The sequence below is a fragment of the Schistocerca nitens genome, chromosome 2 (genome assembly GCF_023898315.1).
Source record: "Schistocerca nitens isolate TAMUIC-IGC-003100 chromosome 2, iqSchNite1.1, whole genome shotgun sequence".
NCBI classification, from domain to species: Eukaryota; Metazoa; Arthropoda; class Insecta; order Orthoptera; family Acrididae; genus Schistocerca; species Schistocerca nitens.
In genome coordinates, this window is record NC_064615.1 from 716,429,862 (window position 1) to 716,448,013 (window position 18,152).

At 41.3% G+C, this 18,152-nt stretch overlaps 1 protein-coding gene across 3 annotated transcripts in view; it reads left to right on the plus strand.

Annotated features, from left to right (window-relative positions):
- LOC126236888 (intraflagellar transport protein 80 homolog) overlaps positions 1-18,152 on the plus strand; it is a 448,716-nt gene that overhangs the window by 28,205 nt on the left and 402,359 nt on the right. For all 3 annotated transcript variants that reach the window (XR_007545000.1, XM_049946524.1, XM_049946525.1), the window contains exon 3: positions 17,472-17,582. Coding sequence is in view for 2 of the 3 variants with exons in the window: in XM_049946524.1 (XP_049802481.1) it covers positions 17,472-17,582 (111 nt within the window). In the remaining variant the exon portion in view is untranslated. The remainder of the gene's footprint in view (positions 1-17,471; positions 17,583-18,152) is intronic.

An 18,152-nucleotide genomic window follows, 5' to 3' on the forward strand; every position in this document is an offset into this window, starting at 1 on the left:
ACTAGTTTATTAGGACGTACACCCCTCACACACACACCCAATGGGTAGAGTAGGTAACTCCCTTCGTGCAAGTTGTCAGTAACCTTCCACACTCTTCAACAGGATTCATACCTAATGAACTGATGTTCTGGACAAAATAAACGAATGAGTGGTAGTCACCCATACTAAAGGTACCCACTACAGAGATGACACTACAAGACATAATCAAACAAGCCATGGTTACACTAGAAAACAGGGCTGAGTTGTTGTTGTTGTTGTGGTCTTCAGTCCTGAGACTGCTTTGATGCAGCTCTCCATGCTACTCTATCCTGTGCAAGCTTCTTCATCTCCCAGTACCTACTGCAACCTACATCCCTCTGAATCCGCTTAGTGTATTCATCTCTTGGCCTCCCTCTACGATTTTTACCCTCCACGCTGCCCTCCAATACTAAACTGGTGATCCCTTGATGCCTCAGAACATGTCCTACCAACCGATCCCGTCTTCTGGTCAAGTTGTGCCACGAGCTTCTCTTCTCCCCAATCCTATTCAATACTTCCTCATTAGTTATATGATCTATCCATCTAATCTTCAGCATTCTTCTGTAGCACCACATTTCGAAAGCTTCTATTCTCTTCTTGTCCAAACTATTTATCGTCCATGTTTCACTTCCATACATGGCTACACTCCATACAAATACTTTCAGAAATGACTTCCTGACACTTAAATCTATACTCGATGTTAACAAAGTTCTCTTCTTCAGAAACGCTTTCCTTGCCATTGCCAGTCTACATTTTATATCCTCTCTACTTCGACCATCATCAGTTATTTTGCTCCCCAAATAGCAAAACGCCTTTACTACTTTAAGTGTCTCATTTCCTAATCTAATTCCCTCAGCATCACCCGAATTAATTCGACTACATTCCAATATCCTCATTTTGCTTTTGTTGATGTTCATCTTATATCCTCCTTTCAAGACACTGTCCATTCCATTCAACTGCTCTTCCAAGTCCTTTGCTGTCTCTGACAGAATTACAATGTCATCGGCGAACCTCAAAGTTTTTATTTCTTCTCCATGGATTTTAATGCCTACTCGGAATTTTTCTTTTGTTTCCTTTACTGCTTGCTCAATATACAGATTGAACAACATCGGGGAGAGGCTACAACCCTGTCTTACTCCCTTCCCAACCACTGCTTCCCTTTCATGTCCCTCGACTCTTATAACTGCCATCTGGTTTCTGTACAAATTGTAAATAGCCTTTCGCTCCCTATATTTTACCCCTGCCACTTTCAGAATTTGAAAGAGAGTATTCCAGTCAACATTGTCAAAAGCTTTCTCTAAGTCTACAAATGCTAGAAACGTAGGTTTGCCTTTCCTTAATCTTTCTTCTAAGATAAGTCGTAAGGTCAGTATTGCCTCACGTGTTCCAGTGTTTCTACGGAATCCAAACTGATCTTCCCCGAGGTTCGCTTCTACTAGTTTTTCCATTCGTCTGTAAAGAATTCATGTTAGTATTTTGCAGCTGTGACTTATTAAACTGATAGTTCGGTAATTTTCACATCTGTCAACACCTGCTTTCTTTGGGATTGGGATTATTATATTCTTCTTGAAGTCTGAGGGTATTTCGCCTGTTTCATACATCTTGCTCACCAGATGGTAGAGTTTTGTCAGGACTGGCTCTCCCAAGGCCGCCAGTAGTTCCAATGGAATGTTGTCTACTCCGGGGGCCTTGTTTCGACTCAGGTCTTTCAGTGCTCTGTCAAACTCTTCACGCAGTATCGTATCTCCCATTTCATCTTCATCTACATCCTCTTCCATTTCCATAATATTGTCCTCAAGTACATCGCCCTTGTATAGACCCTCTATATACTCCTTCCACCTTACAGCAAGTTTGCTGAGTATAAAAAGAAAATTTATAGTAAGAAACTGAAATGTGTTACACGATTTTTTGAAGGGCAAGGAGATCTTACAGACACATTCTAAAAAAAAAATTGACAAACTGAATAAGAAGTGGCAATTCCTCTATTCAGGACAATATGTAATTTCCAAAATACCATACCGTGGGATGTTCAGGTTAGTTGAAGAGAAAACGGGAAGAGACAAGGTTCTCCACCCCCACAAAGACATAAAAGTGCACTAAAGTGGCTCGAGCAGGTACTTACCTCATCAACAGATGCTGTTGGTTGGGCTTCTCTCCACTGAAAATGTGAGTACGATGGATAATAATGACGCCTGGGCCATAAAAATGGAGATCTTCTGCCACAGCATCGGATTTTGAACAATAAGCACACACCCACTGCATCCAGAATGAAGACGAACGCCATGGCAATTCTTCAGAATGTGACACTCAGGTGAAAGTATGACACTCAATGTGAAATCAACACTAAGAAAGCAAGTGCACGCATGTGTGATGGTAGCGCAGGATGAATATGACCCAGGAAAAACTTGGGAATTTTTTTCATCCAAGTGAAAACCGGGAAGAACCTGGGAATTTTTCAGAATTCCGGGAATTTTTCATTGTTTTAGCTTTCAGTTAAATTTTTGTAATTTTGACTGGTAAGAATTGATTCTCTAGCAAAGAATGTTACTGTATCCTGCCACTGGAGAATAATACTGCAGCAATTAAATACAAACGAGAGGAAACAAAATAAAAAATAAAACTTTAGTGGCAAAGGAAATACGTCATTTACAACAACAAAACATCGTGCACGCACAAGCGTCTGCAAAAAGCAAAAATATGTCAAAGGCCATAGGGTGAAGACTATGTAATAATTCGTAACAATAAACTGCTTGCATGAGCATGATGTCACAACTGTTCCCATTAGGTTCGTTTGACCAGTTGCCAGAAGGCTCATGTGCATGCACAGTTGACTCATGTATGAGCAGTACCTTCTCCCACTTCCTGCCACTTGAAGTGTGGCTGTTAGCTGTATCGGCAGTAGCAGCAAGCAGCCAGATGCAAATGAAAGAAATTTTTCTCGCGTGCCCTAGCTTCCAGATTCGCACATGGGAGAGAGTTAGTCTCCACATGACCTGTGTTTGCATTAAGTGATTTTGTTGCTTCTCTTCATTTACAGCTCCCATGTCAAATGAAAACAAAATGGATTTCTGTGGCTGGGAGCTATCAAGTGAATTAAAATACATTCACATAATTACAGAGGGCAAAAATATATTATTAGTTTCAGTTTTCTGATTTTATTTTATTTCCAAGTTATTAGCAATCAAGCATTAATCGCCTTGCAGAACAATGTAGTTATTTTTGCAAGTTTGCTGAAGAAATTTGGCTTTATTAATCTTTCCACTGAGGCAATCATTTTATTTGAAACAAAGTGTTTCATTCCAGAGTATTCACTGAATTTCAGGTGCACATTATCATCTCCTGACATGTACAAAATTATGTCATAATAAAGAACCAAAAATGAGATCGTACAGTACTGGTACTCCAAGAAAATTTACATCCCAAAAACCACGCTGAAAAGCTTAATATCAGATGGGATCTACTTCCTTGTGAATCTGGAAAATATGAATGTGCAGTTCAAGCCGAATTATGAATTTTAGTATGGTTTACGAAATTCTGATGCTCTAGGAGTATCCTCTGATGTCCTGTTTCTTTATGGCGTAATGTAAGATCTCTTTATGCTTTATACATACAAACATGTGGGCTTCCTACACCACTGCAGCTGCGCACGCGCAGTAATGCCTGTTTTCTGACATTCTCTGGCAACTGCTAAATCGAATCTATTTCCAACAGTCTCCAGATAGTACTGCGAACAGTGGATTGAAAAGTGTTACTTTCAAAGTAAATTTCTTTTTACGCAAGATGAATTATGTTATGTGTGAGAAAGTGGGATGAATTTCTAAATCACAGAGTGCTTAAAACTGAACACTTTGAGGCCCAGCCACTTACAAGAGTTTTGAGCTCAGAAGACCAGACATTTATGTCATAATTTTAAATTTACTGGCATATTTGTGTGATGTATCGTAAAGTATAACACACACAAAAAAAGATCAATATTACATGTGAAAGCTTAGCTTCTCTTGTAGCTTGTTAATCTTAGAGACCAATATTATATGTGAAAGCTTAGCTCTTCTTGTAGCTATACTATGTATTTTAAAGTAAACCTTCACCTTTTCCTCTATGTGTGCTCGTGCTATGTATCAGTGACCATGCTATTGGCTGACTATAACACGTGTCCTATGCTCAGAATATCTGCTGTCATCAGCTGGCGAGATCGTGTGGCGTGAGATACGACTGGCTTACAAAAGGATATCGGAATCTTGATTTCAATGCTCTGGAAACTAATGCACTGTGTTTGGTGCAATTCGAATTTATACTTTCATAACAAGAAAATATGCAGCGTATATTTTGCTGTAAATCAAAGGTCTTTCCAAAACTTCTCTCCCCCTGTCTTTTCTTCTTTTTTTTTCTGGAAATTCTGCACCAGTGTATAAAACATTAGCCATTCAAAGGATTGATAAGTTTTACAGTTCCGAGGGAAATATAAGGAAAACCTACTGTCACTTAGCACAGAAAAAGTGTATTTTCACCCGGGAAAAAGCATATTTTTTAAACGGGATACCCGGGGAAAATACAGTTATAATCCGGAAATTTTTTTCTCTTGTTCCCTTATACACCCTGCAGCATCTAACATGTGACCGTTAGCGTCTAGCTCTTGGTCGCCAAATTGGCCAGTGCGCCAGTGTGGAACCCGGCAGTGAGAATGAAGCATACTGAACATTATTGTTAGCTCGCTAAATTCAAATATGTGCTATCATATTATGTATATAATCTTTTAATTTCTTGTAGAAATTTAACATACATAGGATAAGCTGACATATCTATTACATTAAATAAAAGAGAAGCTGACAAATAAAGAACATCAGCTGCTAATGGCAATGTAAATATACACATAAAAAAAAGAAGAAAGAAAGAAAAACACTGTATGTCAATGTACAGTTTGAGGGCAATTGTATGAGTACATGGTGAAAGGCCCCCAGGATATTGTAAAATTAAAATTTATTAAAAAACAAAAAAACTGAAACACCTATTGATCTTAAGTGTTGGCAAAGACGTAATTATGTATACGTGGTAAGGCGCAGACAAATGGAGAAAAAATAAAAAACCAAAAACGTTCATTCAATTTTTTGCACTTTTTTTTTTTTTTGCCCCCCCTCATGCTCCTGTAAGGAGATGTTCACTCCCCGCGGTATTCCTGCCTGTCGTAAGAGGTGACTAAAAGGAGTCTCACATGTTTCAGCCTTTATGTGATGGTCCCCCTGTAGGGTTTGACCTCCATATTTCCAAATTTTTCCGAAGAGCTAGCCAACTGTGGAAGCACACCTTACATGGTGCATCGTGCCCCTAGTGCATTGAGATCTTAAGCCCCCCTTTCTTGTCTTCGCATTGCATCCCTGCTCATTCTCCATCTCTTGGGTGAGGCTACATTCCTCTGTGCGGTTTCCCCCATGCACTATGCAGTGTCGATTTCTGCGCTGACGACGACCATGGACTTCTTTGCCTGTTGGTTGTAGCCCCCTCACAATACAGGGATCGCTCTGCTGATGCCTGTGCCGTTAACTCCCCATGTATGCCAAGGAGTAGATGCCTATCTGCCTGGGGCATCGGGACTCCCAGCAATGGCCATCCTACCAGGTAGCCCTTGCTGATGCTGGGTGGCGCCCATGGGGAGGACCCTTCGTGAGAGTGGGTGTCATCAGGGCAGATGACCCGCAATGAAGCATGGTACATCATCTCTTGCAGGTGGCCAGCTACCAGCAGTCTCTAAGCATTCCAGGGCTCAATTCAATGCACAGAAGTACTACCTCAAATTGTTCCCCTCCCTGGCCACACCATGGGAGGAGCGAAAGGCTAAGGATGGCAGTGAGACTTATTTACCCCAGTACCTGGTTTGTGAGAGCTGATGGGGAGTCTTTCACGACGATGAAGCCTCAGTAGGGCATTTAGAGGACAAGTTTGAGGAGCTGGAGGGCTTGTCCAAAATGCGTTCTGGGGCAGTTTTGATAAAAACAGCATCCTCTGCCCAGTCAGGGGCATTACTCACTTGTGACAGATTGGGGGATGTTTCTGTTACCATCACGGGTCATAAGAGCTTAAATATGGTCCAGGGCATTATATTCCACAGGGACCTTCTTTTGCAGTCTGATGATGATCTACGCGCCAATTTGGAGCGACAAGGTGTTCATTGCATCTGGCACATTCATTGGGTCCAAGGGATAATCACGTTGCCACCACTGCCTTCATCTTGGCCTCCGAGGGTGATACATTGCCTGAGAAGGTCAAGGTGATGGTCTACCACTGTGACGTCAAGCCCTATATCCCTCCCCTGATGCGATACTTTAAGTGCTGGAGGCTTGGCCATATTGCCTTCCCACTGTACTTCCAGCCTCACATGTCAAGATTGCGCAAGCCCATCACATCCCAATAATCCATGTGCCCTGCCTCCCATCTGTGTCAAATGTGGAGAGCATCATTCACCTTGTTTGCCAGACTACAGGATTTTACAGAAAGAAAGAAAAATGATGGAGTGCAAGACCCAGGACTGATTGACCCACACTGAGGCTTAGAGGAAATTTGAATGACTCCATCCTGTGCGACTGACTTCCTCTTATGCTGCTGCTACAACAGTGATAGCCCCATCAGTTCAGCAAATTCCAGTCGGCTCTCCGAGCCATAAGACTACACTTGCCCCCTTGACCATGGGGGGCACTACCCTTCCTGTTGCTCCTACAGCACCTAATTCAGGAGCAACCCCCCCCCCCCCCCCCCAACCATTGGGGATGTCAGTCCCCACTTCTAAGCCAGAGAAGCATACAACTTCTTTGGCTCGTCTCATTAGGAGGGGATCCCTTGGGTCACTCCCTTCCCAGGATCTTACCAGTGGTATAGCTGACACCCGCCAGTGGCTGAAGCCACCACAGGTAGCTGGTTGAAGGGCTTCATGGTCCTCCTCAGTCCCTGAGACTGAATCAGTGAAGCCCTCCCAGCGGGACAAACCTAAGGGGCAGCAAGAGAAACCAAAAAAGCAAAATACCCCAAAGAGCCAAGGCACTGTGGTGGCACCCACACCACTGCTACCTACAAGCTCTGCATCTGAGGATGAGGTGGAGATTCTGGCTGAGGACCTAGATCTCACCAGACCCTCAGACATGTTAGATATAGACTGCTCAGGCAATAAGTCAGTGGCAGCAGGTGACCCTGAGGCGTAAACCACCTCACTGAATGTTCAATGCCTTCCCAGTCTCACAATCCTACTATTCTCCAGTGAAAATGTGGCGTTTTTTTCCATCACCTTGCTGAGCTCCAACAACTTCTCAGCCTTCACCCTTTCATCTGCATTGCTCTCCAGGAAACTTGGTTTCTGGCGATGTGAACCGCCGCCCTCTGTGGCTATCGGGATTATTATAAGAATCAGTCACATTATGAGATGGTATCTGGTGGAGTCTGCGTCTACATCCTTAACTCTCTTTACAACAAGTGTGTCCCTCTTCAAACACCTTTATAGGCTGTTGCTGTTAAGGTGTGGATGCCTCATGCTGTACTGTCTGCAGTCTCTATCTTCCACTGGGTGGTGATGCCCCACAGCATGTATTGGCTGCGCTGATAGCCCAACTGCCATGACCTTTTCTGTTACTGAGCGACTTTAATGCTCATAACCCTTTGTGATGTGGATTGGTGGCAACAGGCCGAGGCACTGTTGTTGAGCAAGTGTTGGCACAGCTTGACCTTTCTCTCTTAAATAATGGTGCCTCCACACATTTCAGTGTATTGGATGGTGCATACTCAGCAATCGACCTTTCGGTCTGCAGCCCTGGCCTTCTACCCTCTGTTCAAAGGAGTGTGCATGACGACTTGTGCAGTAGTGACCACTCTCCGATCTTTCTGTCACTGCTGCAACGTCACTCTTCTGGGTGCCTCCCCAGATGGGCTTTGAATAAGGCTGACTGGGCCTCGTTTGCCCCCATTGCCACTATTGAGCTTCTTTCTCATGATGCCATTGATGTGGTGGTTCAGACGATGACTACCGGCATTGTTTCTGCAGTGGAATCTGCAATTCCCTGTTCTTCTGGATCTCCCCAGCGGAGGACTGTGCGTTGGTGGTCACTTGAGATTGCTGAGGCAATTAGTGATCGCAGGCGGGCCCTCCAGCGTCATAAGTGGCACCCATCACTGGGACACCCCATAACCTTTAAACGGCTCCGTGCCCAAGCCTGCCGCCTTATTCACCGATGCAAACAGGAGTGCTGGGAAAGGTATGTCTCCACCATTGTCATCTGTACCTCTCCATCGCAGGTTTGGGCCAAGATTAGGCAGCTCTACGGCTATCGGACCCATGTCAGCGTACCTGTGCTTTCCCTGAATGGAGCAGTCTGTACTGACTCCGACATGATTGCAGAACTCTCAGCAGAGCATTATGCTCAGAGTTCCGCTTCTATGAATTACCAGCTGGCCTTCTGCTCCCTGAAAGAGCGGTTGGAATGTCAGAGTCTTTCATTCCATACGCGCCACCCTGAATCGTTCAGTGCTCCATTCAGTGAATGGGAATTCCAAAGTGCCCTAGCCGTTTGCCCTGATGCGGCTCCTGGGCCAGATCGCATCCACTGTCAGATGCTCAAACATCTCTTGGTGAACTGCCAGCAACGCCTCCTAGACCTTTTCAACTGTATCTGGGTTGTGGGTGAGTTCCCATCACAGTGGCAGGAAAGCATCATCATCCCCATGTTGAAACCTGGCAAGAACCCACTGGAGGTGGACAGCTACCACCCTATTAGCCTCACCAACAATCTGTGCAAGTTGCTCGAACCCATGGTGGGCCAGAGGTTGAGTTGGCTACTTGAGTCTCAGGGCCTTCTGGTTCCATCCCAGGGTGGGTTCCGTAAGGGCTGCTCGGCTGCTCTGTCACCGATAATCTGGTCTACCTGGAGTCTGCCATCCGTATGGCATTTGCCTGCAGACAGCACCTGGTTGCCGTCTTTTTTGACATGCAGAAGGCATATGATACAACATGGTGATATCACATCCTCACCACGCTTCATGGGTGGGGTCTTAGGGGCCCGCTCCCTATTTTTATTCAAAATTTTCTGTTGCTTCTTTCCTTCTGCGTGCAAGTTGGTCCTTCCCATAGTTCCTCCCGAGTCCAGGAGAATGGGGTCCCACAAGGCTCTGTCTTGAGTGTCTGCCTCTTTTTAGTTGCTATCAATGGGCTCACTGCAGCTGCAGGAACGTCTGTATTGGCTTCTTTGTATGCTGAACGGCAGCTGCAAGGTGCTGTTCGCAAGGCGCAGTCTTGGGCCTTATCGCGCTGCTTCCAGTTTTCGGCCACCAAGACTTACGTCATGCATTTCTGCCGGCATCTCACTGTTCACCCTGAACCACAGCTTCATCTTTATGGCGAACCTCTTTCTGTGGTGGAGATGCATTGGTTTTTGGGATTGCTTTTTGATGCTCGGTTGACTTGGCTTCCTCATATTCAGCAGCTTAAACAGACATGCTGGCGGCATCTTAATGCTCTTCATTGCTTGAGTCACACCAGCTGGTGTGCCGATCGGTCTACCCTTCTACAGCTGTATCAGGCACTGATTCAGTCCTGTCTTGATTATGGGAGCCTGGCTTACGGTGTGGCATCGCCTTCCATGTTGCGGGATCCGACTCGCATCTGGAGCTTTCCACACAAACCCTGTAACCAGCATACTTATGGAGGCTGGTGTCCCTCCATTGCAGATCTGGTGCCAATGACTACTGGCCACTTATGCTGCACATGTTTGTAGCTTGCCCACGCATCTGAATTACTGTCTCTTGTTCCCCAACTTCGGCGTTCATCTTCCAGAAAGGCGGCCCCGGTGAGGGTGTACGATTGCGGTTCACGTCTGGGCTCTTCTCTCTGTGCTTGAATTTTTCCTCTTCGACCTCTTTTCTGGGCCCATATACAACAAAGACGTTCCCACTGTCTGATACACTCCCTGCTCTTTTAATGGATGCTGCTGCAATGGCAGGCTTTAGTTTGGCCAACCACTTGAAAACTCTGTGTGCTTTTTATTCCTTGTTTTCTGGTCTTTGTCTGCGTCTTTCTTGTTCTGTGTCGTCCCTTGTTACCTCAGTTGATGTTTTATTCCTTGTGGGTTTTCATGGTCGTGGAAAAAGGGTCCGATGGCCTTTGTAGTCTGATCCCTTCAACCCCCACAAACCAACCAAACCGTCTCTTAAGCAGTGCCATGCAGAGGATGATGGGCTATGAGTATTTTGTATCACACGTGTTTGAAATAAGAAAGAAATTTGATAGCAGTATTAAGTATTTCTTATTCAAGTGATGTGAAACCAAGTAAGGAGGTTTTTCTTAATTATGACAAACACTGGTGTACTTGGAGTCTGCTGCCAGCAGCTACAATTGAAAAAGTGAGAAACGAAGTCCAATAGCCTAAAGATTCTTTAAAGCACAGAACATTTCTAATAATGCAATCATGTTATATCAATTAAAAAAACGTTTTCACATGCATATTTAATAATATTTAGTAATATTTATTTATTTATTTAGTTTTATTACAACAAACACTTACCATCATGTTATATGATACAATTAAGGGCTCTCTAGGGGCAGAAGGGTGCAGTTGTGTAGACAAGAAGCATAAAAATGTAGAATTTTAATAATATTTGTTTCATTTAAAAAGACATAAGTTTTTACATTAAAAAAATTGGAGGCATTACTTTTTGGCATATCCTCGTATGTCTAAGACTACTCACAATTTTCTGGTAGATTGGCAGACAAATTTGTATCTTTGAATTTGGTGAATGCTTCACACGTGGCTCTCTTTATGCTAATTTTGGCTTTATTCGGTTTTAATTTGGCTATGAGGCTTTGGCTACCTTTAAATCTGTGGTGAAGTTCTGTTTGCTTCAAGAGCAGCTTTATAACATGGCTTTTGAACCACGATGGGTCTTTCCTGACGTCACATATTTGGTTGCCACGTACCTATTTAATGCATTTTGTTGAGTACTCTTTAAACTTTGCCCATTTATACTCAACATTGTCAGTCTCAGAGATGAATGTTTCATGTTGACTGCTCAGGTAATCTGAAATCTAATTCTTATATCACTTTCTAAGCAGATATATCTTCCTTTACAATTATATTTACACTCACAGTCAGAATGACCTAATGATCACTGATTCCCTGCTGCACGTTAACTGTGTCCAATATTTTGGGCTATGTTGTAAACAGGAGATCTACATCTATTCTCTGAAAACTGCTTTGAAGAGCATGCCAGAGGATACTCCCATTGTACCAGACCCTCTTCCCATTCCATTCACTTGTCGAGCATGATGGAAAGCATGTTTTCCGGTAGGAGGGGGGCAGGAGGACTATAAGCTGCACTTTTGATTCCATTTACCATTTATGGTGAAACTAATCATCCATAAAAAGTCTGTCTGGTTGCAGCTTTTCCTCCGGTGATATTTACAAAACAGCTACAGTGTTGAGACTTGAGTTCCCCCGCCATAGACAGTGTTCAGGTAACTTTCTGGAATGCAGCTGGGTGATGTCGTCAACAACTGCTGATGTTTGGACAGGGGTACACCTTCCATTTTCAAGACATAACTGCAGTGAGTGAGTGCTGTGCAAGGGAATTTAAAACCTGTTTTCAGAGAAACCCCTGAAAGGGAAAACACACACATGTGCACACTGAAAACACTAGTGTCATCACAAATCAAAGATGACCAAAGTCAGAAGTTATTGATAGTGAAATTAGTAATCAATAGGTGCAATAGTATTAATTGTGTCCCTCCATTTTTTTGACAAGGAAAAGGGCAGGGTTCCATGCAAAATTTAAACAAAAACCACCATCCCTATTTATAAGGTTACTTGCTGATTTAATTTCAACTGCTTCCTTAATCCTTTCACTGCTGTGTGTACACATCCCACTACACTGTTTCCCATGTGCTGTGGATGTGTATACATGCACCACTTGGGCCTTTCTGCAGTGCTATGGATGTCTGAAAGTGTCCTGAGCTGCCAACCTCTCATTGCTGCGAACAAGTTACTTCCAAACATGGGTGAATGAAAATGTGTTTAACATTTATCATACAAATTATGTGCCTCATTGCATGCTGTCATTTGCAGAAAACCTTGTTTCAGTATCATGAATCGTTTATAAGATACAACCATTATTATGACTACATGATTCATGATGCGCAAGGACGTGAATGGTCAAGTCGCATGCAGCCATCCTTTGTATATAAAACCTAATAATTTGAGAATGGAATGAGACATCCTTCAGCTCTCAGTTTTAAGTAAAATTTTGCTATCTTACCTACATTTCATTAACTGCAGTGTGTGAGCTAAAATCAACCATATGCAAAAATTCATGACAGTTTAAAACAGAGTGCCAGGCCAGAATACAAACTCAGGACCTTTGCCTTTTGCAGGTAGATGCTTTACCAACTGAGCTACCCAAGTATGACTGACAACCCATTTTCACAGCTTTACTTCCACCAGTACCTTTCCTCCTACCTTCCAAACTTCACAGAAGCTCTCCTGCAAAACTTGCAAGACTAGCAGTCATATAAGAAAGGATATCTTAGAGACATGGCTTAGCCACAGCCTGGGGTGTGATTCCAGAATAAAATTTCACTCTGTGGTGGAGTGTGTGCTGGTAAGAAACTTCTTGGCAGACTGAAACTCTGTGCTGGACCGAGCCTCTAAATCAGGACCTTTGCTGTTCATGGGCACCCAAATATTTATTTCTTGATGGACGTGGAAAAGGATGGCTCTCTTGCCTCCTTTGATGTGTTGGTCAGGAGGAATGTTGGTGGTACATTGGGACATGTCATTTACAAGAAGCCTACTCACACTGACTTGCATCTGCAGGCTAATATTTATCACCATCTGGCTCAATGTGAAGAGGTACTTCATACTTTGGTTCACAGGGCCCATGTCATCTTGGACACTGAGAGTTGTCAGCTGAGTTAGCCCATCTCAAAGTCACCTTTCACCAGAACCATTGTAGTGAAAGACAGGTCAGATGTGTACTGTGCTGTCAGCCAACTGTGCACCAGGTGAGTGATGAAAATACTGAGGTCACACCAAAGTCTTCGGCCACTTTGTCTTACACAGGGAGCATTTCAAACAGGACTGGTTGCATTTTGCAGAAATATGATGTGATATGTATTTTTCGACCACCATCTATCATCTTGTAGTTTCTGTAAAGGATGATCTGGATTTGCATAAGGCATGTGTCTATCACATACCCTGCAGGTGTGACATGTTGTATGTTGGTCAGAGTATGAGGACTGAGGAGGACAACTGTACTGAGCTTAAGAGTCACACATGCTTACAACACCCAAGCAAATCCACCATTTCAAATCACTGTATTGGTATTGGTCATCCTATGAAATATAACAACATGGAGATTCTGGCATGCCGTTGCAGGTATTGGGATAGTGTATTAAGGATGGAGCTGAAATGAAATTAGCAAGTAATATTATAAATAGAGATAGTGGTTTTGTTTGAATTCTGCAGGGAATCCTGCTCTTTCCCTTTTCGATAAACAGAGAGACAGAATTAAGTCTAACTCATCCATTCATTATGAATATCACTATCAATGGCACTGGTGTTTACGATGTTATGTGTATGTGTGTTCCCTTTCCAGAGTTTCTCTGAAAACTGAGGTTTTAAATTCCCTTGTACAGCACTTACTTGCTGTAGTTATGCCTTAAAATGGCAGGGTTTGCTCCTGTTGAAATATCAGTGGTTCTCATCAACATCACTCTGCTGCATTCCTGTAAGTTATTTCAGCAGGTACAGTGTTCTTAAACCATCATGGATAAAATAATGGAGGAATGACTGCTTATATGCCAATCCGTAAATTCTAATGAGGCAAATTTTGTCTTTATGATCACTAGGAGAACAGTACAAAGGTGTTTGATTTATGTTCTTAGATTTATATCTTAAAGCTAGTTCCAGAACTTTGTAAGTAGACTTTTGTCGAATACTTGGTGTCTGTCTTCTAGTGTGTGCTACTTTAGGGTTTACAGCATCTCCATGATGATGTCTTATAGTTAAGACAAACTTGAGACCATTTGTACTGCCTTTCTTTGTATAATTTCAATATCCCCGGTTAGCCATATCTAGTACGGGACCCCACATACTTGAGCAGTATTCTACGATGAGTCACATGAGTGGTTTGTAAGCAGTCTTCTTTGTAGATTGATTGCAGTTTTCTAGTATCCTATGAGTGAACTGAAATCTGCCACCTTCTTTATCTATGACTGAGCCTATGTGATCACTGACTTTCATATCCTAGAACTTTTTACACTCAGGTATTTGTATCATTTGACTAATACCAACTATGACTTACTGCTGTTGATAATATATTTTTTGTTTTGTTTTGTGGAGAACACAATTTTACAGTTTGAACACATAGAGTGAGTTGCCAATTTCTGCACTGCCCTGAAATCTTATCAATACCTGACAGGATATTTGTGCAGATTTCTTCAGACAGTACTGTATCATCTGAAAAAATTGACATTATTATTATTATTATTATTATTATTATTAACTTTGTCTGTGAGGTTATTAACATGAACAGCAAGTATTCTAACACACTTACCTGGGGCATGCCAGAAGTTACCTACAACTGTCAATGACTTTCCATCCAAATTAAGACATTCATCGTCGCTACTAAGAAGAGACCAATGTAGTCACATATTTCATTTGATACCCTGTATAATAGGATGCAAGCATCAGAGATGAAATTTCTTAGATCCACCATCCAGAAGACCAAAATGGACAAGTTAAGGAATGAGGAGGTGAGGAAAGAAGCCAGAATAAAGACATCCCTATTAGATTGAATTGACGCATCTAGATTTCAATGATACAGGCATGTGATGAGAATGGAGTCAACTAGAACAGCCAAAATAAATTTGGAAAGACATTTGAGAGGAAAAGACTTCAAGAAAGACCTCAAACCCTATGGATGGACTTGATTATGGCTGATATAGTGACCAGAGGATGGACAGTGGATGATGTTCTTCGTGAACAGGTGTATTTGGACAGGACAAAGTGGAAGAAGCTCATTACCAGTACCCAGGAAACTGGAACTGTTAAATAATGATGATGATGATCCTGTATGATCATATTTTTGTAAATAAGCATTGGTGTGGTACTGAGTCAAGTGCTTTATAAAAAGTGAGCTTTGGGTTTTGTGCAAATGATGTTCGCGTAATCCATATTGGTTGGCTTGGAGGAGGTCACTGTGTTCAAGATATCTTATTGAGCTTAGAATAAGTTCTAAGATTCTAGAACAGATGGATGTCAATGATACTGAACAGTACTCTTGTGGCTTACTTCTGGTATCCTTGTAGATGGGTGTAACCTGTGTTTCCCTCTATTGGGCACAGTTTTTTGTTTGAGGGATCTGCGATAAATCAAGGCTATAAAACTGGCTTACTAAGCTGCAAATTCTGTATAGAATCTAATAGATTCCCATCAGGCCCTAAAGATTCCTTCATTATTTTTTATTACAGTTGTTTCCCAGTATCTGTGAAACTACATTACTCATCTTTGCAATGTTGTGAACAATGGACTGGGATAGTTCTCCTTGAATTTCATTTGTGAAGGAATATTTGAAAATGAAGTTCAGCATTTCTGATTTCACTTTGCTACTCTCATATTTGGTTCTAGTGTTATCTGTAGGTGTCTGGACACTTACTTTGGTACCACTGATGGCCTTCACATATTACCAGAATTTCTTTGGGTTTTGCCAAAAGTCTTTTGATATGATTGTGTTACGGTACTCATTGAAGCCTGCACTCATTGTTTTCCTGACAGCCAAACATGTTTCATTTAGCATTTCTCTGTCTTAACCCATAGCTTTATTTGGCACCTATTGTGGAGCAGTCAATGATTCCTTAAAAGTTTCTTTACTGGAACTACATACAGTGGAGACTTCCTTATATGATGAACTGGGTGCAGTCATTATTTAAATCTGAACATTTAATGTATTGTTTAGTGTAAATATGATTGTGAGACACAACATAATTATGTAACCTTTTGAAAATGGACACAAGAGGATTGTTTATGTAATATTACTTTATGAAATTTTTGTTTATAAAGTACCTGTTCAATTATTTTGGTGACATCTGTAATATAACATGACAGCACAGAGATGATGAGTAACAGAGAAAGCATGCAGTTGCTGGAGGCTACGAGACTTTGTATAGAAGCAAATAAAAACGACAAGGAAAAACAACTGGGGCAGTACATCATGGCATAGTAAAATTCTGTTTTGCTTTTTGTGTTTTGAGTCTGTACTGATTGACCCCAGTCAGAATTATTCTGGCTGTTTCTAAAAGATTCATCTGATTTCATGAGACACTATTTTCTACATGAATGAAAATGGAAACTTAGGTTTGACTGTTAGTGATGTATCGAGTCTAAATGTTTACCTTGGCACCCTGTCCACCAGTGCACCATGATTTGTCTTAAGAGTACAGAACTATACATCCAGAGCTCAAACCATTCAACGATGGCAACAGTAGTTTCAAGACACTTTTTTTCTGTAAGTGGAAATCCACAAGCTGCCCCTGAATGCTTGCTCAAGAGGTAGAATTGATTTAGCAGAATTTTTGCGTGTAGGCCATAGAAGTACATTCATCTTGCCAGCTGAAAATTAACCATTTCTCACGTTGGAGATCTGGCTTCTTCCACAGTTGTGAGATCATGCCAAAAATTTCATTTTTCTTTAGGACGGCTCCAAGTCATCCAATCTCACAGTACTTTTTTTGAGTGGGGGGGGGGGGGGGGGTGAGAGAGAGGATGTTGTGAATTTCTCCATCTATGTGCCTCTTTTTCCAACAGTTTTGGGTTAATTGTGACGCTGCATAGCAACAACAGTAAATACAGTAACTCCAGACATGCTTGCAAAAGTATGGAATGAGCCTTACTGTCATCTGGTTGTTCATCTTGCATTCATTGGACAACAGATTGAACATTTGTGAAAAGTAAATGAAAACTATGATCCTAAACATATTTGTAAAAAGTATACTCCAAGTTTGTACCTTTGCACATGTAAAATACATGACCTTGTAAAATCAAATGATTCTTTTGAAAATAAAAATTTTATTGTCCTATGCATAAGTTGAAATCCACCCAAAGTTTCTATCTTCATTCGTGTAAAAGATATAATCTTGTGCAATCAGATGAATCTTTCTAAAATAACTTGTACTTTATGTTAATAAACAGGTATTTTGGAATACTGTATTTAAATTCTTGAGATGCCAGAATCAGCATATGATTTCTGATTTCCAACCCCTACGTGGATGACTAATTACCTCAGGGACTTCATGCCAAATATATTAATTTGCTGAATGTTTTTCATAAATCCCTACTAACACGTATAATATTCTAATACTTCCATTATGATTATGGTTCATATTGGTGCCATACATAATTCTATTAGCATCAATATATTTTATTTTTTCCCAGGTAAATTCCATTTGGTCAACAAAAATGGAAGAATAGAGAAATCAGTTGATGCTCACAAAGGAGCCATTTTTAGTGCTCGTTGGAGCTATGATGGTGCAGGGCTTCTAACAGGTAACTGAATCTCCCTCTGAATTACATGGTCTCAGCAACTACACTGTGCTTGAAACTTGTCAAGTAGATAGGCACTGTTATTTTTTCTATAGATCATATATTATGATTCAAATATATAATAAATAATAATAGAAATTATACTAATCTATTTAAAACTTAATGTCATTTCATAATACTATTAAAACAGTTGGTATTATACATATGGTTTTTGGATCATCTTATGTTTTCTGTGAACTTACAGCCATTGTACTGTACATTGCTCAATTAAACAGTTCTAACAGAAAAAAATGTATCGAATTTATATAGGCTGATCGTTATGTATAAATTTCTGTTTGTTTAGCATTATCATATAAAATTCTGTTAGCAGATAAAATGAGTTTTGTTAAAGTCATTCTTTTTATAGTTTTTATTAATTTATTGGATTATTGGAAGGACTATGGCTACTGGAAACAATGGATTGGCTAACTTAAGGGTGGACGGAGGGGGATACCATTTTGTATACACAATTTTGAATCAAACTCTATTCATTTACATTGGTTTCATCAAAATGTTGGACTATTTTGTCAGTAC